The sequence below is a fragment of the Leptodactylus fuscus genome, chromosome 3, assembly GCF_031893055.1.
Source record: "Leptodactylus fuscus isolate aLepFus1 chromosome 3, aLepFus1.hap2, whole genome shotgun sequence".
Taxonomy (NCBI): domain Eukaryota; kingdom Metazoa; phylum Chordata; class Amphibia; order Anura; family Leptodactylidae; genus Leptodactylus; species Leptodactylus fuscus.
The window spans coordinates 44,748,970-44,775,094 of NC_134267.1; the positions used below are offsets into that span (position 1 = coordinate 44,748,970).

General features: G+C 42.9%; 1 protein-coding gene and 1 long non-coding RNA gene across 2 annotated transcripts in view; one reads left to right on the forward strand and one right to left on the reverse strand.

The window, feature by feature from the left end:
- TTC27 (tetratricopeptide repeat domain 27) overlaps nt 1–8,822 on the reverse strand; it is a 267,096-nt gene extending 258,274 nt beyond the window's left edge. The window contains exons 1-2 of the mRNA XM_075267495.1: nt 8,761–8,822; nt 3,017–3,188 (exon numbers count right to left, since the gene is read on the reverse strand). Of these exons, the coding sequence (XP_075123596.1) occupies nt 3,017–3,101 (85 nt within the window). The 5' untranslated portion in view covers nt 3,102–3,188; nt 8,761–8,822. The remainder of the gene's footprint in view (nt 1–3,016; nt 3,189–8,760) is intronic.
- LOC142197309 (uncharacterized) overlaps nt 1–26,125 on the forward strand; it is a 644,898-nt gene that overhangs the window by 613,709 nt on the left and 5,064 nt on the right. The window lies entirely within an intron of this gene.

The window sequence follows — 26,125 nt, forward strand, 5'->3', positions numbered from 1 at the left end:
AATGGATTTTGCATCCTGTGTTATGGTCGTCCCTCATGAATATACTAGATACAATCAGATTAAAGGGAAACTAGTTAATTGGTCCTGACCACACACATTCATGACCGTCACAGCAGCAGTCAATACGAGGAAGCACGCTCCAGCGCTTATACTGTATATATTTAGCTCAACTTCTGGTCAAGGTTGGTACATGTTTATCTCGGTTCATTCTGAATCCAATGTTCTCATTAAATAATTGGAGGTGACTTAAGGACTCTTCTATGCTGTCACTATACAGTACTTGTCTGCTTGCTAAGCACACGCTTCAAAGCCTCAAATGTGCAATCATGCATTTTCTCTCAAAAAAAAAAAAAAGACCAGCAAAAACATTGTCAGTTCTCTAATGTCTATGTTGTCTGAGCTTCTCAAGCAGCAAATGGCTCTTTAAAACAAGCAAATTGGAAGAAAGCCAAGTAGAAATGAGTACACTTATTTTAAAATGGCAATAGATGGATTTAACTTGATATGCCAGTGACGCTCGACTCGGTGGAAGATGAAGACGACCTAAAGACGTATATTGTGAAAAGGTTATGACAACAGGAAATATAGGCAGAGATGATACTGATGGAGTAAAATACATTCATTTATTACAGGTACAGTAAACCTTAAAGGGGTATTCTCATTTTAAACACTGATGATAATATCAAAAGATATGCCATAAATGTCAGATATCTGCAGGTCCCAAAATTGGAACCAGAATCTCTCTCTAGCTCAGTCATGTGTTGAATCCAACCAGGTATTCTGCATGGTGCCTAGGCTATGTGTTAGCGGTTCTCTCCATGTGTAACGAGGCAGGATGGAGGTTGGGGGAGGGGGGGGGGTCAGAGGACCCCCATTCCCTTTTTAAAAGGAATATACCACCAAGCGTATTTATCCTCTATCCATATTTATTCTCCTCATCTTACCCCACTTACCCCTGTCCCACAGGCCCGATGCCTTGGGGTAACCCTGGACTCTGACCTATCCTTCAAGCCACATATTCAAACCCTCAACACCTCCTGTCGCCTCCAGCTCAAGAACATCTATCGAATCCGCTCCTTCCTCACCCCAGAAACTACCAAGATGCTCGTCCATGCCCTCATAATCTTCCGCCTAGACTACTGCAACACACTTCTCCATGGACTCCCAGCTAACACCCTCACCCACCCTCCAGTCCACCCTAAACTGCGCTGCTTGTTTAATCCACCTCACCCCACGATCTTCATCGGCTGCTCCCCTCTGCCAGTCCCTCCACTGGTTACCCATAGCCCAGCGAGTTCAAGCTACTAACGTTACCATACAAAGCCATCCACAACCTGTCCCCTCCATATATCTCTGAACTAATCTCCCGCTACCTGCCCACACGTAACCTCAGATCCTCCAATGACCTCCTACTCCGCTCTGCTCTCAACCGCTCCTCAGAAAACCGTCTCCAAGATTTCTCCCGCTCAGAGCTGCTCCCACAGCATCACCTATCCTTGGTTAAGGTTAAAGGGGTATTCCCATGACGCTTGCTCACTAACCTGCAGGCTGTTGTGCTCTCTTCACTTCCTGCTTTTCTCGACACATAGGTGGGCGGGGTTTCACTTGCACGGGATTGGTTGTAAATGAATTACCACAGTGTGAAGCTGATGTAGCAGAGCTGGATTTGAATCAGTTTGCATTACATACAGAGGTAGGGGACTCCCTATCTCAGCCCTTATTAGCCAAATTCAATTAAACCAACTGATAAGAGCTCAGAAATCCCAGAGCTCTCATCTCCCCTATCTGAGAAGCTCCACTACTTAAAAGATACAAACAGCTCAGAGCTGCTCCCAGCCCCTCCCTCCCCCCTGAGAGCAGGCAGCTACATTACTTGACAAATGAGCAGATAATCCCAAGGGCCATAGAAAAGCAGTGTAAACAATGTAGTGAATAAATTAAGATAGTGGACAAACAAAGCAGTTTTCATAAAGTAGTGTATTTTGGAAAAGTCTTAAATCCACATAAACTAGCAGTATAGATAGGATCCTTGTTATGGGACAAGCCCTTTAAAATTAGAGATGAGCGAACAGTGAAATGTTCGAAGTTCGATTCGAGTAGCCGCTCAATACTCGACTGTTCGATCGAACATCGAACCCCATTATAGTCTATGGAGAATAAATACTCGTTTAGGGGGAAACCACTATTCGACTCAGGAAGGTCACCAAGTCCACTATGACACCCCAGGAAATGATGCCAACACCTCTGGAATGCAACTGGGACAGCAGGGGAAGCATGCCTGGGGGCAACTAACATGCCCAAGTCACTGTATTACGTCGGGATCCCTGTCAGCAATTGCTGCCTTTACTACTGCACCCAAGCAGGGGCTGCCTGCTGTCCGGGCCCCTGCTGCCTCCCGCTGTCCCCAGGCCCTGTGCCGGCATCTATACTAGTAGATTTAAGGACCTGAGACATGACATCATCAAAGGTCCTTTAATCTACTAACATAGACTCAGTGTCTTTTGTGGGCAGAGCTACCCGGATTGTACAGGTCAGTGTACAATGGGGGGAATGGGTTATAGGATGTGAGGAAGAGGGGTACATGGGTGTGCAGGCTGTGTGTGAGAAAGTCTGCACCCCCATTCCTTCCTTTCTCACATACAGCCTGCACACCTATGTACCTCTCCTACTCACATTCTGCACCCCCCATTCTGCCCTATGTGAGCAGAATTGGAGAGGGGAACATGTCAAAAGTTCTCCACGGGGCACCGCCATTCCTAGTTACGCCACTCACAACCACATCATACTCATCTGACATCCTAAAGTGAGGGAGCCACTCTTTATAGCAGCTAATATTTCCAAACTGGGTGCAGAAAGGAATGACAACAGTGACTACTCCGACAATGACAATATGGACATCCTAGTAGTCCTGTACACGACATGCAGTACCTCCTAGATTTACTAGTCAGTTCATAAAGACTATTGCATTGTAGTATAATAGTAACTATCTCCCAAATACACAGAGTACACCCCTTACCAGCATTTGCTTCTGCTTCATACTGATGACTTTGCGGCGAGGGTTGGAATCCCCTGAGCACGTCTAGTTCCACAGCAGTCCACATTCAAATGCAGCGGCAAAGTACGACACAGGTGAAAAGATTTTGGATGGACAAAGTGACAACCGTGATCTGATGATAATCCACAGATGCCTGAAACATGTATAGAAATATAAGATGAGCAGTGAATCAATATGACAGAATCATAGTCTCATGGATCACAGTTTATGTCCGCTCCCTATAGCCATGCCCACTTAGCCTATCCAACTGCATGTTTACAAAAGCCAATAGGTATCTTAGGTTGTGTTCACATCTACGTTTCTGTATAAAGACTGCTACCTTATGTGTATGGCTTGTCTAAAACCCCATCACTATGCAGTTAGAGCTAGTTTCTGATTTTGACCGCCAACAACTTGATACTTCATTAGAGAGCATTTTTCTGCAGCAATACGAGCACATGCAAATGGTTTTGGTTGCACGCAGCCACCAATGATCATACCATATGATCACATGATTGTTGGCCACTACATGCATTACCTGAGCCTGCTCCATTGGTCACGTATAGGAATATGCAGTTGGATTGTATAATATAAATGGACCGTGTTGGGCAGGGCCGGCGTCAGCGCACGGCATAGTTGGGCAAGTGCCGAGGCCCACAGAGCCTCTGGGGGCCCCCCGGCACTTGCCTGTCACAATTTCAGCTCATCGGCGTCCGTCCTCGATGAGCTGGAATACATATGCGATGCAGGAGCTGCGAGATCAGCTCCTGCTTTAAAGCTCCGGCCCGGCTTGCGTGTGTAGGCGCGATGACGTCATCGCATCACGCCTACACACGCAAGCCGGGCCAGAGCTAAGCAGGAGCTGATCTCACAGCTCCTGCATCGCGTATGTGATTGGAGGGAGAGAGAGGAGCGTCGGGGGAACGATGGAAGGTGAGTGATAGAAGGTGAGTATAAGTGTTTGTTTTGTATTACATATTAAGGTGAAACATAATGAAGGGGGCCCATGAAACTGAGGGGCAAATGAAGGGGAGGGGGGAAACGGCATGACACTGGAGAACATGAAGGGGGTGGGGAGAGAACGGCATGAAACTGGGGACAGAGATGGAGGGGGCCCAAAGAAACTGGGGGGCAAATGAAGGGGAGGGGGGAACAGCACGACACTGGGGCAGATGGAGGGGGGGGGAGAACAGCATGACACTGGGGCAGATGGAGGGGGTGGGGAGAGAACGGCATGGAACTGGGGACAGAGATGGAGGGGGCCCAATGAAACTGAAGGGGCAAATGAAGGGGAGGGGGGGAACGGCATGACACTGGGGCAGAGACGGGGGACATGAAACTGTGGGCAGATGAAGGGGGAGAACGTGATGAAACTGGGGACAGAGATGGAGGGGGGACATGAAACTGGGGGCAGAGGAAGGGTGTATATGAAACTGGGGGAGAGATGGAGGGGGGCATATAATTTACAGGTGACTGTAGGAGGATTATACAGTGTGGGAGCACATAATGAATGAGAATTGGTGGAATCAACATAAAAGTGGGTGGAGCTAAATTTGCAGCGCCGCACATTTTGCCCCTCTTTCTACTCTTTAAAAGATTGGGAGGTATGGCGTTGGTGACGCCACATTCCTGCATGACGTCACTCGCTTCATCTGCAACGCACAGTGTCTCGACTCCCCCACCTCCTTTACAAGGGGGCCCACTGAGGCTCTGTCGCCCAAGGGCCCATAAAAACCTGGAGCCGGCCCTGGTGTTGGTACATTATAGGGTGACTGAATGAGGCTGTTGTATTGAGAGACCCTACAGTCAGTTTTTTCGTGACTGGAAGAGGTTTTTATTGAAAAGGGAAGGTGCAGTCAGGTTATTGGGTGATTTGCCTAATACCACCACACGCAGGCACATAATCTATGTAGCAGACTTGAAACTTACTTTAAAGAGGATCTTTTACTTCTCCTGACAAGTGTTTTACTAAATGTTTGTATTCACGGTGATATAACAGTTCTGTAGGATCTTACACTCTCTGTGTTGTTCTGTTCTTTTATTATTGCTAGAAATGTCTGAAAATTTTGACAACTGTTATACATCCTCTTGCAAAGGTCTGTGTTCTGCACAGACAGCATGGATTGGCCAGTGACAGGGACAAACCCTCAACTGGTAACTCCCAGTTGTCAACTTATCCATAAAATTCTAGCAGTTAATAAGACTAAGTTCACACAGTAGATTTTGCAGGAGAACCTGCCATGAAAATCTGCCATGGAAATATTCCTGGTGCCTACAGAATGATTTAAGGACTTACTCCCATTCACATCAACAGGACTCAGGTGTTTCAGGTGGAATCCACATGTGCATTGGGCAGGGGCGTTCTCTCTCCGCTAGCTTATATTTTTATTTAGTGAAAAAAAAAAGTCTGCCTCCCATGTAAATGAAGGGCTTGTGGATGTTTTACAGCAGATATCTGCACAAAAGTTCATCTTGTGAACTTACACTAAGACTCCATACCCAAACTAATAAATTGCCACCTGTGTATTATCTCAGGTCCATGTAGGGGGCAAAACTTAGGACGGGTCCTATTCTTATCTGCTGCAGACCAGGCTCATTAATGGAATGAAAGAGTTGTACTTGAGAAAGGAGCCTAGACGTTCCAAAACGTTGTAATCTGTCATCATTATGAGTTAGCCATTAAAAAGGTATCACCTACTGAAGACCATCAAGCTTTTTTGTTTTCTTTATATTTCCAGAGTTGTGGAAGGCATAGATGCCACAAAGATATCTTCCATGTGCCATCCATGTCTTTTTCTTACGGATCCATTATGTCACATGCAGGGCCGGCGTTGGGGGGGACTGAGCATTTGATCAGAGCTCCCGTCTGCTAGGGGCCCCTGGGATTCGAACATCATGCTTTTAGCCATATGGCTTGAATGCCGGGAGCTCCACTGCTGTATTGGCATGCTTTGCTTTGATCCTATGACAGAGCAGGGAGCTGAACATTACATGCTCTGCCATACAGGACCGCAGGTAACGCACAGGACGTTACTGCATCGCACCACCTGTGTCTCTACAACAGGGAGAGTCTTAGGCTGTTCCGCTCATCATGGGAGTGCGTTAAAGTGAGTACAAGATTTATTGTTTTCTGGAAGGTAAGGGAAAGGGATCATCTGCTAAGGGAGAAAACTATTATTTATAGGGGGGAGCTAATATTTATAGTAGGGGAACTATTAAATATAAGAAGCTAGTATTTATAATGGAGGCTCTATTATACATAAGGGGGACTATTGTAAGAGAGGAACTATTATATATAAGAGGACTGTTATAAGGGGGTTGTTAAATATAAGTGGGCTATTATAAAGGGGGACTACTAAAGGAGAGGAACTATTATATAGAAGGAGCGCTATTACTGACAGGGGGAACTATTATTGATATGGGACACTATGTATAAGTAGAGACTATTATTTATAATGAGGCGCTATAATATCTGATGGGGGAATCTATTAGGTGGAACAAAGGTGGTTGTTTAAATTGTGTGCGGGCATAAGGAGGGGTAGTTGTTACTGTTTTGGGAGCAAAAAGAAGGCGTTATTAATGGGCTGCCACTGAGAATATGATTGCATTGTTGGTATATCAGCATTTGAAGCCCTGCTTTTAATTGTGCCTGGAGCCACAGTTTGTCTAAAATCGGCCCTGGTCGCATGTTCATGTTCATATGCATGTAGCCTAACAGCGGAGACTATAGAACACAGAAAACATTCTCTAAAATGGATTATATTATGGCAAATACAGACATTATAGGAAAGCTGACTGGGTCATGTTTTATTGTTTTTTTATTTTTTAATTCTACTCATGTCATTGATGGAGCTATCATTGTAGATACATGATAATAAAGGAGGCAATTCACATTCAGAAGATACATGAAAGTGAAAAGAGATGTCACAGTGTATACGTCACAATGTATAAGTGACAGCTGACAGTTATTAGATAGTGAGGTATATGTCACTATTTATACGTGAAAGCTAAGAGTGATAGTGGATAGTGATGCCACAGTGTACTGTATATGGCATAATCTATAGGTGACTGGTGTAGTCAGATAGTGATTTCAAAATGTACAGTATATGTCCCAAAGCATAGGTGACAGCTGAGAGTGCAATTGGATAGTGATGTCATAATATACAGGAAAGAAACAACAAGCCTAAACTTCAAGATATCTGATGAGATTATAGACTTCAATTATCAATCCAAACTGCTAAGAGATCCAAAAGCGTCTATTCTATCAATAAAACATAACTATCAATAGTGATAAAAATAAAATAGATATAATCTATAAACCAACTCAATCCCTATCTTAGTAGATCATATTGACTGTACATGGGATGTTGAAGGATAGTGATGTCACAGCGTATATATGTCATAATGTGTATGTGACATCTGAGAGTGTTATTGAATGGTGATGTCACAGTGTACAGTATATATCACAACGTATACGTGACAGCTGAAAGTGCAATTGGATAGTGATGTCATAATATACAGTACATGTCACAATATATACGTGACAGCTAAAAGTGTTGCTGGATAGTGATGTCACAGCGTATACATGTCATAATGCTGATGTCACAGTGCATACATGTCATAATGGTGATGTCACAGTGTACAGTGCATCTCAATGTATACATGACAACTGAGAATGTTGTTGGATAATGATGTCACAGTGTATAGGTTATAATGTATAAGTGACTGCTAAGAATGATATTGGATAGTGATGTCAAAGCATACAGTATATGTCATAATGTATAAATGACATCTGTGAGCTTTGTAGGATAGTGATGTCACAGTGTATAAGTGACTGCAGAACGCTACTGGATAGTGATGTCACAGTGTACAGTATATACCATAATGTATAAATGAAATCTGTGAGCTCTGTAGGATAGTGATGTCACAGTGTATATGTCAGAATGTGTACGTGACAACTTTGAGTGCTAATGAATGGTGATGTCACAGTGTACAACTGTCACATATGTAACAACTGAGAATGTTATTGGATAGTGATGTCACAATGTATAGGTTATTATAAATGTATAAGTGACTGCTAAGAATGCTACTGGATAGTGATGTCACAGTGTACAGTATATACCATAATGTACAAGTGACATCTATAAGCTGTGTAGGATAGTGATGTCACAGTGTACAGTATATGTCCTAATGTATAAATGACATCTGTGAGCTTTGTAGGATAGTGATGTCACAGTGTACAGTATATACCATAATGTATAAATGACATCTGTGAGCTCTGTAGGATAGTGATGTCACAGTGTATAAGTAACTGCAGAATGCTACTGACTAGTGATGTCACAAGATGGGCACATCGGAATCATGCTGTGAAACTGGCAAGTCAGTGTTCCCTTGGATTATGATGTCATAGTGATGGATAATGACATCACACAGTAAGCACACAACGGTCACGATCTTAGTAGATTGTGATGTCACAAACTGGACAAAATTGGCAGCAACTCACCACACATTACAGTTTATAACATAATGGTGACAGCAGACTGGCAGTGCCCTATATCACATCACACACGTTATAGGGACGTGTTTCCTCTCAGTAGTACAGGCATACACAAAGGGGGGATGGAGCAGTACAACGCTAGTACGTGGAATACTGCAGAGACAGGTCAGTATACCGGCACCAGTCACATGTGCGGCGCTGTGGTGACACGTGATGTAGCGGCTCTTACCTGTACACATGTGCTGCTTCCCTGCTTCAGTGCGCCGCCATGACACTGCCGCGGAGCATGCTGGGAGCGGGTCATGTGACACCAGAGAGGATGGGCCGTGTGTGCGGGCAGTGTGTCACGGGTGGTGGTGCGGCAGAGGAGGAGGAGGGGGAGGGGGAGGGGAGCTGGGGTCTCTAAACCCAGTTGGGTGCACATACAGACCGCAGGGGGCAAAGAATGTTTGGTCCTTTGTAGGTGTATGAGCTCCTTATGTACATCCTGGGCCCCTCGAGGCACTGAACAATCTTATAGTAATTGTGAGTGTTGTAATTCAGTAGCTAAAAAGTTCTTTGTATTCAATGTAATAAACAAGAGGAAGCTGATTTTGGTGGACTATTTCCCCCCAGAACCCGTGCACCTATTATATGTCCACCTCTGACCCAAAAAGTCTAACCATTGCAGACTCAAAGGTGGCCATATACATTACATAGAAGTGTAGACCTGTAGGTGGCCATATACAGTGGGGCAAAAAAGTATTTAGTCAGTCACCAATAGTGCAAGTTCCACCACTTAAAAAGATGAGAGGCGTCTGTAATTTACATCATAGGTAGACCTCAACTATGAGAGACAAAATGAGAAAACAAATCCAGAAAATCACATTGTCTCATTTTGTAAGAATTTATTTGCAAATTATGGTGGAAAATAAGTATTTGGTCACCTACAATCAAGATTTCTGACTCCCACAGACCTGTAACTTCTTCTTTAAGAATCTCCTCTTTCCTCGACTCATTACCTGTAGTAATGGCACCTGTTTAAACTTATCAGTATAAAAAGACACCTGTGCACACCCTCAAACAGTCAGACTCCAAACTCCACTATGGTGAAGACCAAAGAGCTGTCAAAGGACACCAGAAACAAAATTGTAGCCCTGCACCAGGCTGGGAAGACTGAATCTGCAATAGGCAACCAGCTTGGATTGAAGAAATCAACTGTGGGAGCAATAATTAGAAAATGGAAGACATACAAGACCACTGATAATCTCCCTTGCTCTGGGGCTCCACGCAAAATCTCACCCCGTGGGGTCAAAATGATCACAAGAACGGTGAGCAAAAATCCCAGAGCCACACGGTGGGACCTAGTGAATGAACTGCAGAGAGCTGGGACCAATGTAACAAAGGCTACCATCAGTAACACACTATGCCGCCAGGGACTCAGATCCTGCAGTGCCAGACGTGTCCCACTGCTTAAGCCAGTACATGTCCGGGCCCGTCTGAAGTTTGCTAGAGAGCATTTGGATGATCCAGAAGAGTATTGGGAGAATGTCCTATGGTCTGATGAAACCAAACTGGAACTGTTTGGTAGAAACACCACTTTTTGTGTTTGGAGGAAAAACAATACTGAGTTGCATCCATCAAACACCATACCTACTGTAAAGCATGGGGGTGGAAACATCATGCTTTGGGGCTGTTTCTCTGCAAAGGGGCCAGGACGACTGATCCGGGTACATGAAAGAATGAATGGGGCCATGTATCGTGAGATTTTGAGTGCAAACCTCCTTCCATCAGCAAGGGCATTGAAGATGAAACGTGGCTGGGTCTTTCAACATGACAATGATCCAAAGAACACCGCCAGGGCAACGAAAGAGTGGCTTTGTAAGAAGCATTTCAAGGTCCTGGAGTGGCCTAGCCAGTCTCCAGATCTCAACCCTATAGAAAACCTAAAGGAGGGAGTTGAAAGTCTGTGTTGCCAAGCGACAGCCCCAAAACATCACTGCTCTAGAGGAGATCTGCATGGAGGAATGGGCCAACATACCAACAACAGTGTGTGCCAACCTTGTGAAGACTTACAGAAAACGTTTGACCTCTGTCATTGCCAACAAAGGATATAGAACAAAGTATTGAGATGAAATTTTGTTACTGACCAAATACTTATTTTCCACCATAATTTGCAAATAAATTCTTACAAAATCAGACAATGTGATTTTCTGGATTTGTTTTCTCATTTTGTCTCTCATAGTTGAGGTCTACCTATGATGTAAATTACAGACGCCTCTCATCTTTTTAAGTGGTGGAACTTGCACTATTGGTGACTGACTAAATACTTTTTTGCCCCACTGTACATTACAAAGAAGTGTAGACCTATAGATGACCATATACATTATATAGAAGTGTAGACCTATAGATGATCATACACATTACATAGAAGTGTAGACCTATAGATGATCATACACATTACATAGAAGTGTAGACCTATAGATGACTATACACATTACATAGAAGTGTAGACCTATAGATGACCATATACATTATATAGAAGTGTAGACCTATAGATGATCATACACATTACATAGAAGTGTAGACCTATAGATGATCATACACATTACATAGAAGTGTAGACCTATAGATGACTATACACATTACATAGAAGTGTAGACCTATAGATGACCATATACATTATATAGAAGTGTAGACCTATAGATGATCATACACATTACATAGAAGTGTAGACCTATAGATGACTATACACATTACATAGAAGTGTAGACCTATAGATGACCATACACATTATGTAGAAGTATAGACCTTTAGGTGGACATAAACATTATATATGTATACACCTATAGGTTATCATACGTACACTGTGTATCAATTCAAAATCTGATTTAAGTGCCATAAAGGTTACATTTTTGTCTTAAAGAGGACCTTTCATGGTTCAGGGCACAGGCCGTTCTATATACTGCTGGAAAGCCGACAGTGTGCTGAATTGAGTGCACTGTCGACTTTACCAATCTGTGCCCCGGGTAAAGAGCCAGCGGTGCCAGTATTGTAGCTCTTCACAGTCAGAAGGGCGTTCCTGACAGTCTGTCAGGAACGTCCTTCTCCACAGCAGCGTCTATTGCGCTGTACAGTGTGAGCGGGGAGGAACGCCCCCTCCCCTCCTGATAATGCTCGTCTATGCACTGTGATCAGAGAGCCACATCTGTCACTTGCTGAGCCACTCTTCTACTTGTATCTTCATAATAGAACCTGCGTGTGTATGTTTTCTTTTGAGTTCGAGTTTGACTTCTGTTTCCTATCTTGTTGCAACTTTTGAAAAATGAAAACTGGTCAAAGATTTACTGTTGTTATGTTTTCTGATAGTATGTTAGATTATCAACAGAATATAAATAGATGAGTTAGAGTTAGAATATCAATAGATTTGTATTTGATTTATTGAGAGTTGCTGAAGAATGGCATGTAGAAAAGTTTTTCTTCAAAGATAATTTTGAAATTTTTAAGGACTGGAGTTTTATAGTAAGTTTTCTCTTATCAGAGCCCTTAGGCCCTTGATGTGAGTTGAGTCTTGCACCAGCAGAGTATCAGGCTCTAAGTGAGTTCAGCCTTACTCAGCAGATATACTTTAGTAGATAAACTCCATATATACCAGATGAAAGTATACAGCTTGCTTCTCACCCAATGGGACAGGTAGAATGAGTGAGTGCACAAACTGATGTATACAAGCATTTTTGTTTAAAGTATACACGGAGGGTAGATATATATATAGCATTTATCTACTACCGTATATCCCGGATGCAAAGTATACAGCTTGCTTCTCACCCGTATGAGACAGGTATATACTGTATACCAGTGGTAGAGAATTGGAGCACTAAAAAGGGCTTTTGTCAAAATTAGCTGCAGGATGAGTATATATACTGGAGGTGAGAAGAGCTCTGAGAAGAGCTGTGGATTCAATTTTTCCTCCCTAGCAGTAGCTAATCTCTCTCTGACCCTCAGCATACGTCTCTCCCTGTCTAACTCCAAGCCGCAAATGACTCGAACATGGCTGCCACTATTCTTATGAATCGGAGGTCACCTGATTTAGCCAGCCAATAACTTTTTCCTATTTTTTCGATGCCTACGTTTTCCTGCTTCCTGTCCCACCTCCCCTGCACAGTTACGCTAGATTCACACTAGCGCCCAGAGTCCGTTCTGAGCTTTCCGTCTTCTGCATGCAGAAGACAGAAAGCTGACAGACCGGGTCCAGCCGTGAGCGCCGGTGAACATTTTACGCTGTCCGCCGCAAAACCGTTTTTTTAAAACCGGACACAGAGTACTGCATGTCCGACTCTGTCCGATTTAAAAAAAAAAAACGGTTTCGCGGCGGAGAGCATAAAACGCTCACAGCCAGACATCTTTCAAACCCATTCAAATGAATGGGTTTGAAAGAGTCCTGCAGGTTTCCGTCTCCTGTTCAGTTTTGTGCAGGAAACGGAAACTTGCATGAACGGAGACCGGGTGCAGATGTGAACGAGCCCTTATTGGTGCAAAAAAGCTCCAGGGAAGGTGTGAGGGGATACAAATTTTTACTGCGTTTATCGCGTGGTATGCGATCGAATATCTCGAATACCTTAGTATTCGATCAAATACCTACTCAATCGAACGGTATTCACTCATCTCTATTCAGAATGAGGTTGAATTGAGAAAAAAATCCAGCGCTGATGTTTTCTTATGGGTTTTGTTTTTACGGCTTCCACTCTGTGATAATAATGCTTTATTCTGCAAGTCAGTACGATCATGGGGATACCAAATTTATATAGTTTTTTTCAAGTTTCAAAGTGGTATTCCCATAACGCTTGTTCTGCAGCCTGCAGGGCTCTGTGCTCTCTTCACTTCCTGGATTTCTTGGCACATTGGTGGGTGGGGTTTCACTTGCTCTGCTATCTGCTATGTTTGCAGTCAATAATGAGGGATTGGTTGTAAAAGCATTACCACAGTATAAAGCTGATGTGGAAACTGATGTAGCAGAGCTGGATTTGAGTCAGCTTGCATTACATACAGAGCTAACTCCTTATTGAATACTACTCGCTCATCTCTAGAGATGAGCGAGTACTGTTCGGATCAGCCGATCCGAACAGCGCGCACGCATTGAAATGAATGGAAGCACCTGGTACTTCCGCTTTGACGCCGGCCGGCCGCTTAACCCCCCGCGTGCCGGCTACGTCCATTCATTTCAATGTGTGCGTGCTGTTCGGATCGGCTGATCTGAACAGTACTCGCTCATCTCTACTCATCTCTAATAAGGAAACCAATACTGGCATGAGAAGAATATGTAAAACTCTATTCAGATGTTCCCCTAGGTCAGAGTCAAACCTTACAGGACTAACTACTGAACCACTATGCTGGCCACAGGGATATTATTGGGCCATTTACTACTGTGCTTTTAAAGAGGACCTTTCACCATATCCGGGCACAGGCAGTTCTATATACTGCCAGAAAGCTGACAGTGCGCTGAATTCAGCGCACTGTCGGCTTTCCCGATCTGTGCCCGGTGTGAAGAGCTTACGGCCCGGTACCGTAGCTCTTCTATGGTCAGAAGGGCGTTTCTGACCATTAGCCAGAGACGTCCTTCTGCCTCGCGGCGCCAATCGCGCTGTACTGTGGAGCGGGGAGGAACGCCCCCCTCCCTCTGCTCACACAGCTTGTCCGTAGACTAGCATTATCAGGAGAGGGAGGGGGCGTTCCTCCCAGCTCCACAGCACAGCGCGATAGGCGCCGCGAGGCAGAAGGACGTTTCTGGCTAATGGTCAGAAACGCCCTTCTGACTGTAAAGCGCTACGGTACCGGGACCGATAGCGCTTTACACCGGGCACGGATCGGGAAAGCCGACAGTGCGCTGAATTCAGCGCACTGTCAGCTTTCTGGCAGTATATAACACTGCCTGTGCCCAGATATGGTGAAAGGTCCTCTTTAAGAAAGACAATAACCATAAATGGCTACAAGAACACTATTAATGCCTATAGAGTAATTGAGCCTCTGAAGATGGACTGTTTCTTATGAGTCAGAAGACTAGTATAATTAGAGAACGATTATAAACAGGGCTTTTATTGTATATTAGTGGGCTGAGTGCAAACCTTTTCCTAGCTGGGCTCCCCTCACAATCCTTTTGCCCCTTTAAGTAGCCCCTACATAATGTCTCTTGACATCTCAGTCACCATAAAAACAAAAAAAAGTTATACTAATCTAAGCCCATCCCCAACGAGCTCCTCGCAGTCATGTCTGCAACTCCACCCCCATCGCACCTCCCTACAGCAGACATCATCAGTGGAGGCCTGAATAACATAAAGATAATCCTTTAATAGTCCCACAGTGGGGAAATTTCAGCATGTTACAGCAGCATAGTAATACAGGTACAGGACAATACACAGTAATATAATACAGACGTAGACACACATATGCTGAGAAGAGAAGATATACTAAGAGTCCATAGCAGCTAAGGAAAAACGGAAGAGAAAGAGGAAGACTTCATAATCGTAATCATTGGTTCTCTGTGCAGAGTGATCTTCGCTTGGTCTGATGTAGATTGTACAGCCTGATCGCGGTTGGAAGGAAGGACTTGCGATAGCGCTCCTTCTCACACTAGGGGTGAAGCAGACGGTCACTTACAGTGCTGCCAAGTGCCATCAAGGTCTCATACATGGGGTGGGATTTATTCTCCCGCATGGAGGTCACCACAGACAGTATCCTTCTGTCACCCACCACCTGTACTGGGTCCAGGGGGCTCCCCAGGACAGAGCTGGCCCTTCTGATCAGCCTGTCAAGTGGAGCTATTGTTAAATCTATTGCGTTCAGCTTTATCCTAAGGATGTAGATAGAGTTGATATTGTTACCTGTCACCCAAGACAGCATCCCAAATGTGGGAATGTTCTGCTCAATGTGGACCAGCTGAGGATGCTCCCAATGTCATAGGGCCCAGTTCAGATGCAGCATTTGCCCTATGGTTAAAATGGATCTGATCATAGGGGAAGAAAGCATGACCTGAACACCAAGTTGCTGTGCCACCAGAGACTGAAAAATAAATCATGTCAAACCAAGTGAGCTGAAGAAGAATAAACATTAGGACTTTAAGAATTAGATGAGACACTTATCATGTTAGCAGATTTCAATGAAATAACTAACTGGCTATGGGTGCGGGCAGTGGTGGGATGGAAGAAGCTGTTGTGTCAGCAGAGTTTTAGCCTGATCCCAAGATCTTATGACAACATATTATTACCCTACCGCGGTTATTTGACGTCTGAATAAAATAACAGCAGCAAATGAGATCTAAAAATAAAGACAATACTCACCTCTCCATTCTCTACCAAATTTAGCGCGGATGCTGAGGTGATCCCCCGGTCTTGGTTGACAAGTGGCCCCAGCACATCACTGCTACAGCCAGTGGCGTAACTAGGAATGGCGGGGCCCCGTGGCGAACTTTTGACATGGGGCCCCCCCGACACCGAAGATCTCGACCGACCCCCTCCTATGAATTCCTGCGCGCTCTATTATGACCAATAGTGGCCCCTGCACACAGTATTATGCCCCATAGTGGCCCCTGTACACAGTATTATGTCCCCATAGTGGCCCCTGCACACAGTATTATGTCCCCATAGTGGCCCCTGCACACAGTATTATGTCCCCATAGTGGCCCCTGCACACAGTATTATACCCCATGGTGGCCCCTGCACACAGTATTATACCCCATAGTGGCCCCTGCACACAGTATTATGTCCCATAGTGACCCCTGCACACAGTATTATACCCCATAGTGGCCCCTGCACACAGTATTATGTCCCCATAGTGGCCCCTGCACACAGTATTATGCCCCATAGTGGCCCCTGCACACAGTATTATGCCCCATAGTGGCCCCTGCAGGACTAAATACTGTCACCTCACCCGCTGACCGCTATACCAGGACAATTGTGTATAAAAAATCTGGTCATGTGCATTACAATTTAGTAACTCCATGTGCCTCATATTAATAGCAGTTAACCCCATCATGTCCCTCACATTAACCCCTGTGTGCCTCACCATAAGAGTTACTGATATGTGAGAGACATGGAGGTAATAATAAAGCATCTTCATTATTATTACCCCCATATGTCTCACATATCAGTAACTCTTATGGTGAGGCACACAGGGGTTAATGTGAGGGACATGATAGGGTTAACTGCTATTAATATGAGGCACAAGGAGTTAATAAAACAAAAGAAATCACCCCAAATGCCTGATATTAATAAGTAACCCCAGTATGTACCTGTGTACCTGTTTTCTTTCTTCAGTTTCATTTTCCTGGAGCAGCTTCTTCTTCCTCTTCTTCTCTTGCAGGATGGCAGGAGCTCGGCAGGGATAAGCCCCGCCTCCTGGGCTCTCCTCAGCCCTCTCATTGGTGGGCAGAGGACAGACAGAGAAAGGGGGGGGGGGAGAGAGGGGGAACGTCCTGAAGCGCTGAGAGGAGCCAGACCTGCAGCTCCTGTGTCTCAGCCGTTGCTGCAGCTTCGGAGCCCCCTGTTGGTGGAAAGTATTCCACCAACAGGGGGCCCTGATCATTATACTCGGGGGTCCGAAAAGACCTCCGAGAATAATGATAGCAGCAGTAGCAGCTGTCAGCGGGCCCCTGATGTCCCGGGCCCTGTGGCAGCTGCCTTTGCTGCTATGGTGGTAGTTACGCCACTGGCTACAGCCTTTCAATGACCTCTGTGGTTCAGTGATAGGAGCCAAAAGTTTGGTCAATAGGAGATGTGAGAATTGTTTTTTAATTTTTTTTATACATGTTCTGGATATAAGTAAAATAATGTATTACCTCTATATTACCAAAGCCTGATGTAGCCAGAGCATGCGCCCTTTTTATGATTAGATTATTTTATATACTTCCTCTTACCATGAAGCACTACGGACTACTGATTCTGACTTAATAAAAAAAAAATAATGATTAAACATTAAAGAAATGAAATGTCTGTAGCTGCCATTGTAATACCCAACACAAAAGGACAAAAAAGGCTAATTTAATTTAGTGAACTGCCTAATTTTTTCTTAAATCATACATTTTGTTATCAGGAAGGAGAATTGAAGATTAAATTGCATTACTATTTGTAGAGCTGGGAAGGTAACCTTGTGTAAAAAAAAAAAAAAATTATACTTTCTTTAAAAGAATAATTTTTTTTAATTTTGATCTCTGTGACTTTACAAAAAGAAAAAAAAAAGAGGTCCTTAGGCAGCTCAGACTGCACTTACACAGGGATTAGAGTTGAATGTTAGTGGTGCATTTTATGGCTGTGTTGTTTGTGGTTAATGTGGTGCGGTTTTTACATATTTATTAAAAGTTACATTTTATATTGTCCTTGTTACCATTGCATTATAATTCTTGGGGCATCTTTTCACGAATAAGATGCAATTATTGTATACGTGTGTTAGGATTGGGTCCCGCAGGGTTCTCTCTCAGCGCACTGCACCACCTGTGGGTCAATCTCAAATCTAACTCTGGCCCTTGGCCTCGGGTAGTGAGGTGTCTGGAGTGTAAGTCCAGCTTGTGGCCTACTGAGCATGCTCAGACTTTTTGGAGCCGCTGACGAGCTAAGTGCCATTTCTTCCCTATTAAGCATGAGCGGTGAGGTCATGGCTACCGCCCCTATTGGGCGGGGACTTCCCTTTAAATAGTGTGAGCCGACACCCGCCCGGCGCTCATACTTTGACTGAAGTTTGCTAACGGCAGTAGTTCAGGGCTTGGCTCCAGTATCCAGGAAAGTGTTCAGACTAGGCCTCTGTGTGGAGTTTCTTTAGCCTCTATCTGCTCTGTAGTTAGTACCTATAAATCCTGAACTGTCAGCCCTACACTAGGCTAGGAGCAGTAGACACTGTTCCAGCCTGAGGTGTTGACAGCAGGTGTGGTCTCTGAGTTAGCCTCTTTATACTTTCAAACTTCCTGTGTACTCCTAGCTGCTGCAGGAGCATGTTTTGTTGCTGACCTGGGGTGACAGTTAACCCTTGGCAGCCTTGCTGTTTCAGCTGTACTGTGCACCTGTCCAGTGAGGTTAACTAGCATGGTGTTGCTGCAGCTTGTTCACATTGTGTACCGCGCCACATGACTGCCAGTGTAGCTTAACTGGTAGCACGCTGTTCAGATTTACCCCCGCCCATCTGGGCCTGTGGACCTCGCTGCAGTGTCTGCACATTAGCGGTTCTGTAGTTAAAGTTTATTATATATATATATATATATATATATATATATATATATATATATATATATATATACACACACACAGAACCGTAACAACATGCTTGTTTCCCTCAAATTTTAGTCACATAATTGCCCTGATTGCAAGTGTCATGGATTTACAGGGAACAGATTTTGTAGCAAATATTTGCTATTTTCTTTGTGGCTATCATGCAGCTTGAACACAAATTTTTGACATTTGAACAACCAAATAAACATGTTTCAATTCCTTGATGACCGTTTTTTATGTCAAGCAGCCATTATTATAAGAAGAAATGCAGCTGCACTATAATTTTGTGCCTTGCTGTCAAAGGGGAGAAGGTCACTTATGGATTAATTAACAGGGCATTCCTATGTAAACTGCTAGCTTATGTAAATTCAAGAGTTTACCTAAATATATTGCTTTCGAAATGCTGCGTTTACCTGCTATGTTAGATTATTCCTTTTCATTGTTTATACAGTGTTGTCAACGTACCCGGCCTGTATCTCACCTTATCTAGCATTATAAGATGGATGAGCTGACTTACTGCTCTCTAGAGGGGAGGGAGACTGAGTTCTCTAGATTAAACTTGCTCTCAGAGTTATCTTCTGCTAATTACCGTTTTCGGATAAAAGCTTGGACAGTGTCCGATTTCGCTGTAGGTAAACACAAAGATAAGTTTGAGTTTACTGCAAGTCCATTGTCTGACCTGGCAGGATGTAAGTTTTTTTTTTTTCTCTCCAGACCTGTGTAATATGATTTACATTTACTATGCATATTGTTGTATCTGCATTATTATAGGTTTCTAGTAATCAGAATAAATAATCTTTCACGATAAAGGCATATCTACTGATGTCCTTCATAGTTTTTTGTCCCTCAAACAATCAAAGCCAGACTACTAGCTTGTTGAAGAATACAGGAAGTGAGAAGAAAGTATGTGGAAAAACCCCTTTACGGGCTAGTTCACACGTAAATTACGTGTGGCTTATTTTGGTCCTGAAAAAAATGCTTCCTAATTAGGAAGTGTTTTTTGGACCTTGCCGCGCTTTTTGGAGCGTTTTTTTTGTAAAAACCACTTCAAATAACGCCAGGTGGTTTTCCCCTCTGGTAAAGTGAATGGGCCACAAAAAACGCGTTGCATTTTTTTCCGTGCTTTTTTTGCAAAAACCCGTGCAGAAAAAAAATGTGCGTTTTTCGCTTCCCATACACTTCTATTGCTTTCTTCAGGTGGAAAACGCCTGAAGAAAGGTCATGTCGCTTCTTTTTTGTGCTAGCGGCGAAAAACTGCTAGCAGGAAAAAAGAAAAGCTAGCAGTCTGCATAGACCACTATTGTAATGAGGCGGATTTTGAGGTGAGAACCGTCGTCAAAATCCGCCTCTTTGCCCCGTGTGAACTAGCCCTAAGTGTATGGTATCATTCTTAACAGACACAACGCGATAGCAGTCATTCTACAATTATATGTTTGGAAATGTTCTAATTATTATATTGGGATATTATGGGGTATTTTGCATGCTTAGCGACTTGCAGGAACCTGCTGGTTAGTCACTTGAAATACACTGTTCACAGATGGAACCATATTTCTCTTTATACAAGAAGTCGTGCAAGAAATCAGACATGATAGATGTTTCTGCTTAAAGGTAAGTTACTGCTCTGACAGTAAAATAGAGAACAAACTGTTCTGTAATGAAATAAAACACGAGGGCTAGTGCTGAAATTAGAACTTTAATTATTGTTCTCTGTCTTCCATCACAAATATCAAACCTCCTTGGAAGTGATAGAATCCATTTGCAAAATAAATCAAAACTTTGTTGAGTTTACTTCTCAGCATATTTATAATAGTGATTATGTCATTGATGAGGTACCTGTCAAAAGAACAGATGCATATCTATGACCATGCAAAAAGATAAATATGAAGTCATCTGGTAGATGCTAGAAAAGTACCAAATGGAAAATTGCCCTCCCACACCCGATTCTTACATGAGTAATAGTCTAGCAATAACCTTTTCCTACACTCATTGACGTTACAGTGTTGAAGCACATTTCCAGTGATTTGGACAACAAAGTACTTTGGCCTTTTGTTCTTTGCTACACACAATTGCTCAAAATATTTAGAACTCTTCAGTTTTATCAGATTTTATTGATATTTCTACAGTCTAATGACCCAAATATATTCTTTCAAATTAAAGGGGTTGTCCCATCACAAGAATTCTATCTATACTGCTAGTTTATGTGGATTTAAGACTTTTCCTAAATACAGTATATTGCTTTATCAAAATTGCTTTGTTTGGCTGTTATCTTAATGTATTCACTTTATTGTTTACACTGCATTTCCATAACCACGGGCCTGGGGTTGAGCTTATCTCCTCGGCAAGACAAGTGATGTAGCTCCCTGCTCCAGGAGGGGAGGGGGAGCTGAGTGCATGGGAGCGAGCTTGTATTTCTGAGCTGTTTATCTCTATGCCCCAGACAAGTGACTTAGCTCCCTGCTCTCAGATAGGGGATGGGCAGCTGAGTGCTCCGTGCTTGTATTTCTGAGCTGTTTATCTCCTTGGCAAGACAAGTGACGTAGCTCCCTGCTCCAGGATGGGAGGGGAGCTGAGTGCAGGGAAGCAAGCTTGCATGTGAAACCCCGCCCACCAATTAACGCAGAAAAACCGGAAGACAACTGCGTTTACAGCCGAAAAGCTGGTGAGCGACATGGGAATACTCCTTTAAGTTAAGATGAATAAAAACAATGGATTAACTTTGTTTCAAATTAAATCTATATTTTTGACTTCAAAGAAGTGACCTCGAGCAGCTATAACAGCGTTACACTATCAAGGCATTTTTGCTAATGTTGCAATCTGATACTGTTCAAATATTACTTCCCAACTTTGTTGCAGAAGTTCCCACAAATCGGCTACTCTTGTAGGTTGCGTTGCTTTGCTTTGACCCTTCTGTCCACTTGATCCCAAACAAGCTCAGTGGGTTTAAGTCTGAAGACGATGCAGTCCATTCCATTCTTTGAAGCCTAGCTGTGATGTAACCTGGAAGTTTGTTTTGGATCATTATCTTCTGTGATATGAACCCCTGTCCAACTAGGTGCACTCCAGAGGGTACTGCTTTTCCGTATGAAAAAATGCTGTGATAAGATAAGATAAGATAATCCTTTAATAGTCCCACCTTGGGGAAATTTCAGATAGCCCTTTTTATCCAGTGTGACAGCTACCCTTCGCGAGTTGCCAACTCAGGATTCAGCAAAATTTTTATGATTCTTAGCAGTTGCTTTCTTACTCATACTTGACCTATCAAACCTGCACATAGAAGTTGAAATGGAAATTTGTTTATTTTTCTCTGTATTAAGATGTGCCTGAATATGTTTAACCCCTTCCCGATGTCCATTGTACTATTATGTCTATTTGTGGATACCATGACTACAAAAATACAGATAAAATGGAACGGGTACAAAAAATGATGGGTGGTGGGTCTTACGCATAAAACATCAAGTGAGACTTAAAGAGGTATTCCCATCTCAAGGATCTTATCTATATTGCTAGTTTATGTAAATTCAACAGTTTTCATAAATGCATTGCTTTAGAAATGCAGTTTTATTTATGTGCTATTTGAGATTATTCCTCCCATTGTTTACACAAGGTTGCCTTAATCTCATGATGAGTGACATGACTCACTGCTCTTTGGAGGGGTTGAGTTCACGGGATCATGCTTGCTCTTAGAGCTGTTATCTCCTGATCTTAGGTCCTGGGCAATTAGGTCAGCTAATTGCATTTTGCTGATAAGGGACAGGACTGGGAGGGTGCTTAGTGCCTGTTATCTAACAGGACATAAGCGTAGAAATTAATGCAATTGCAGTCTTGGGCCTGGCAACATGTAAGTTTTTTTTCTCTCAAAACCTGTGTAATGTAATATACTATACATATTTTGATTTTGCATTTATATTAGATTTCTAATAACCATAATAATCTTTCATATTAAAGGCAAGGTCTATATCAACTCCAAATGAAATATAAATGCTCAAATACTAACAACTCACTGAATGGCTAGAATTATGGGATAATGTCACTCCTTAAGGAGAGACCACCTATTAGGTGTGTGTGGAGACTTATACAGCCATAGTCGCTCCACTGTAAGGGATCATGGGAGGAATATTCAAATCTGTCTCCCAAGATGTAAATAGGGAGACAGTGCCTCTGTTATGCTGCCCTCTATAGGAAGCACCCTAAACATCATGCCCAACTTTCCCAGAAGCCTTCACTGCATAATGTGGGATTTTTACCAAGTTAGGGTGAATTCACACTGAGTAAACGCTAGCTTATTCTGAACGTAAAACACGTTCAGAATAAGCGGCGTCTAAAGCAGCTCCATTCATTTCTATGGGAGCGGGGATACGAGCACTCCCCATAGAAATGAATGGGCTGCTTCTTTCACTCTGTGCAGTCCCATTGAAGTGAATGGGGAGTGCCGGCGTGTACGCTCCGGCATGAGCAGAGCTTGCCGTATATATATGTTGTCTATTCAATGAAGGTTTGCTGAAACTTTCAAACATACACATTGCAGTAGTGCAGAAATACCAATAGGGGTGATAAAATTAAATCTCCTATCTCTCCCTATTTCTCTACGTGTTTCACCCCCGTTGCAGGGGGATCCTCAGGAGATTAGATGTGATGATATAACCGCAGCCTAGATGTCTTAACAGTCTCGGAGATGATAATTCCCTACACTGAAGTCAGCTGCCCCTCACAATAATAGCTATGATAAATACAAAATGATAATGGTGGTAATAACCACCGTTCCTCTCGCCCAGGTGGTGGACGTGGGTACTAAATCTTTCAGCAACGCCTATATCTACATAGTGCCCAATCCAACAAACAGTTAAAGCTGCCCACCAGCTTGTTGAAGAATACAGGAAGTGAGAAGAAGAGTGAGCAGACAAAGCAGTTGAAAGAGTGATATGGGAAACGCCCTTTAAAGAACTAAAAATAAAGGAAAAGTGAGACATGATCAAAATCTTTAAATATGTTAGTTTTAGCTTTTTAATGGCAGATATTTTCCATTTTTTTGAATTTTAGTTTTTTCTCCTTCAAAAAGCTGAGTTTTTTTTTTCCCCAGTTAAAGGGCCTATTTTATGGAGTTAAATTGTACTTCATATTGACACCATATATTCTGAATAATATTCTGGAAAGTTGGAAAGAATTCAGAATGGGGTGAAATTGGAAAATTTGCACAAATTTTCTTACAGGTTTTGTTTTACAGCAATCTCTGTAATCTCTGCGATGACTGGCAAAGGGCTAGTTCACACGTGAACTGCCCGCGCGGGTTTTGACACAGAGAGAGACGCGGCGAGCCGCGTCTCTCTCTTGTCAAAACCCGCCCGCCGCGACCATCGCTGTCGCGGCTTAACCCTCTGCTGTCGGCTCAAATGAATGAGCCGACATAGGAGGGAGCTGCCGGGGGCGGAAGCCGCGCGGCTGAGCCTGCGCGGCTTCCGCCTGAAGAAAGGGCATGTCCTTTCTTTTCTCCGCTAGCAGCAGCTCGCCGCTAGCGGAGAACAGAAGCCCGGCGGTCTCCATAGACCACCATTATAAGGGGAGGTTTTGGACGCAAAATCCGCTGTCAAAAACCTCCCCTTATACTCACGTGTGAACTAGCCCTAAGATGGGAATATCTTTCAATATAAGGTAAGGGTTGTAATTATTTCAGTTTTATCTGTTTTAGGTTCTGTTGGCATTCACATGGCATAGACCAATGAAATCTACACAAATTTCATTAAGATGTATTGAATCTCATAAAGGCAGCTGTTTTCTATATTTCAGACCCCAGATAACAGATGGTCACAAGAGGTTTCTAAAGCCAGAGTCACAGGTAGCAGGCTATGGGGAACTGGTTTAATTTTTCGAGAGGGGTAAACATTGATTAGACATCCCCTAAACTGCAGCTTATTGGTGCATCCCTTTAAAGTATATAACCTTTGAAAATCTGTATTTTGTCTGCAGGAGTTAGATAGTCTTGAAATGCTGTTTTAATTTTTGTCTTTTTTCTACATATGCAGACTACTGCTATTTGGATGAAATATTAGTACGGGCGAGAGAGCAAAATCCGTTCTCTTTCTCCTTTATAGGAGACAACTTTATTTTTTCCTTTTATTAACCTTTTAATGCAGACATAATAAAGAAAAAAAATCCAAAATGATCCTTCAGGTAGCAGCCATTAGCTTTATTAGCTGACCTCAGTTTACAAAATACTATTATCTCAAGTGACAAATAAGCCACTTATTGCTTAACTTTAGATGAAAAGTGGTGAGGCTGGGTTCTTTTGTTTCAGTCAATTTGTATTGACAGCAAATGGAATTAAGCAGGGTGAAACTGCTAGATCAGCTTCAGAAAAGTTATATAACCTGACTTTTAGCAACTTCATTTACACATTCTACTGTTGCAGAGTCCAGTGGTAGTCCAGGGCTTTACACGACTCCCAATGACGGCTGGCATTACGCTTGTTGATATAAGGTTTACCTACAGTTGTTTGGCTATGGAAACCCATATATGCATAGAAAAGGAGGGGGGGGGGAATCAGGAAAACACAGCCACCCAAAAATCTTTGCAATCTTGCAGCAAAAAATCCAAATGTTTCTCAAATGAATCACAATTGAAAAAATCATAAAACAGAACACTTACTTCCCAGAAATGATAGACCGCACGGACTCATCCATCCTCCGTCTAGGGACGTGATAACACATGAGCAGAACGTAATAAAAGATGAAAAGTCCAGCGAAATCTTCTTAGATAAAAATCTTAACTTTAATAATTCCAAAATTTTTTAAAATGCAGCATAACTTACAGACAAGGATGGTATATCAAAAGATGGTAGTAGATAAGAAAATTAGCTGATGTGTTTCGAGAGAGATGCTCTCTTAGTCATAGCTCTCTTAGTCATAGCTATGACTAAGAGAGCATCTCTCTCGAAACACATCAGCTAATTTTCTTATCTACTACCATTTTTTGATATACCATCCTTGTCTGTAAGTTATGCTGCATTTTAAAGTTTATCTCCACATATATGAAATTAAGTGGGATATGTCTGGAACTGATCACAGCAAAATCTGCCCTCCAAAAGCTCGTTCCATTCTAAATTCTGCTGTGTGTCCATACATAAGTTTACATCCACATGCGGAGTATTACAGTAGTCAGGGGAGCTTTCTTCTTTCACCCCTTGAAAATATGTAAATTCTAGGGCTAAATGAAGGTATTAGTAAAAGAAATTGAAATGTGTAAATTTCACCATCATTTTCTTTTCATTTCTGTGAAACACTTAAAGGGTTAACAAATGTCTGAGATACCGTTTTGACTTATTTAAGTGGTGCAATTATGAAAATGGGGTGATTTTTTTTTTTTGTTTTTGCTATT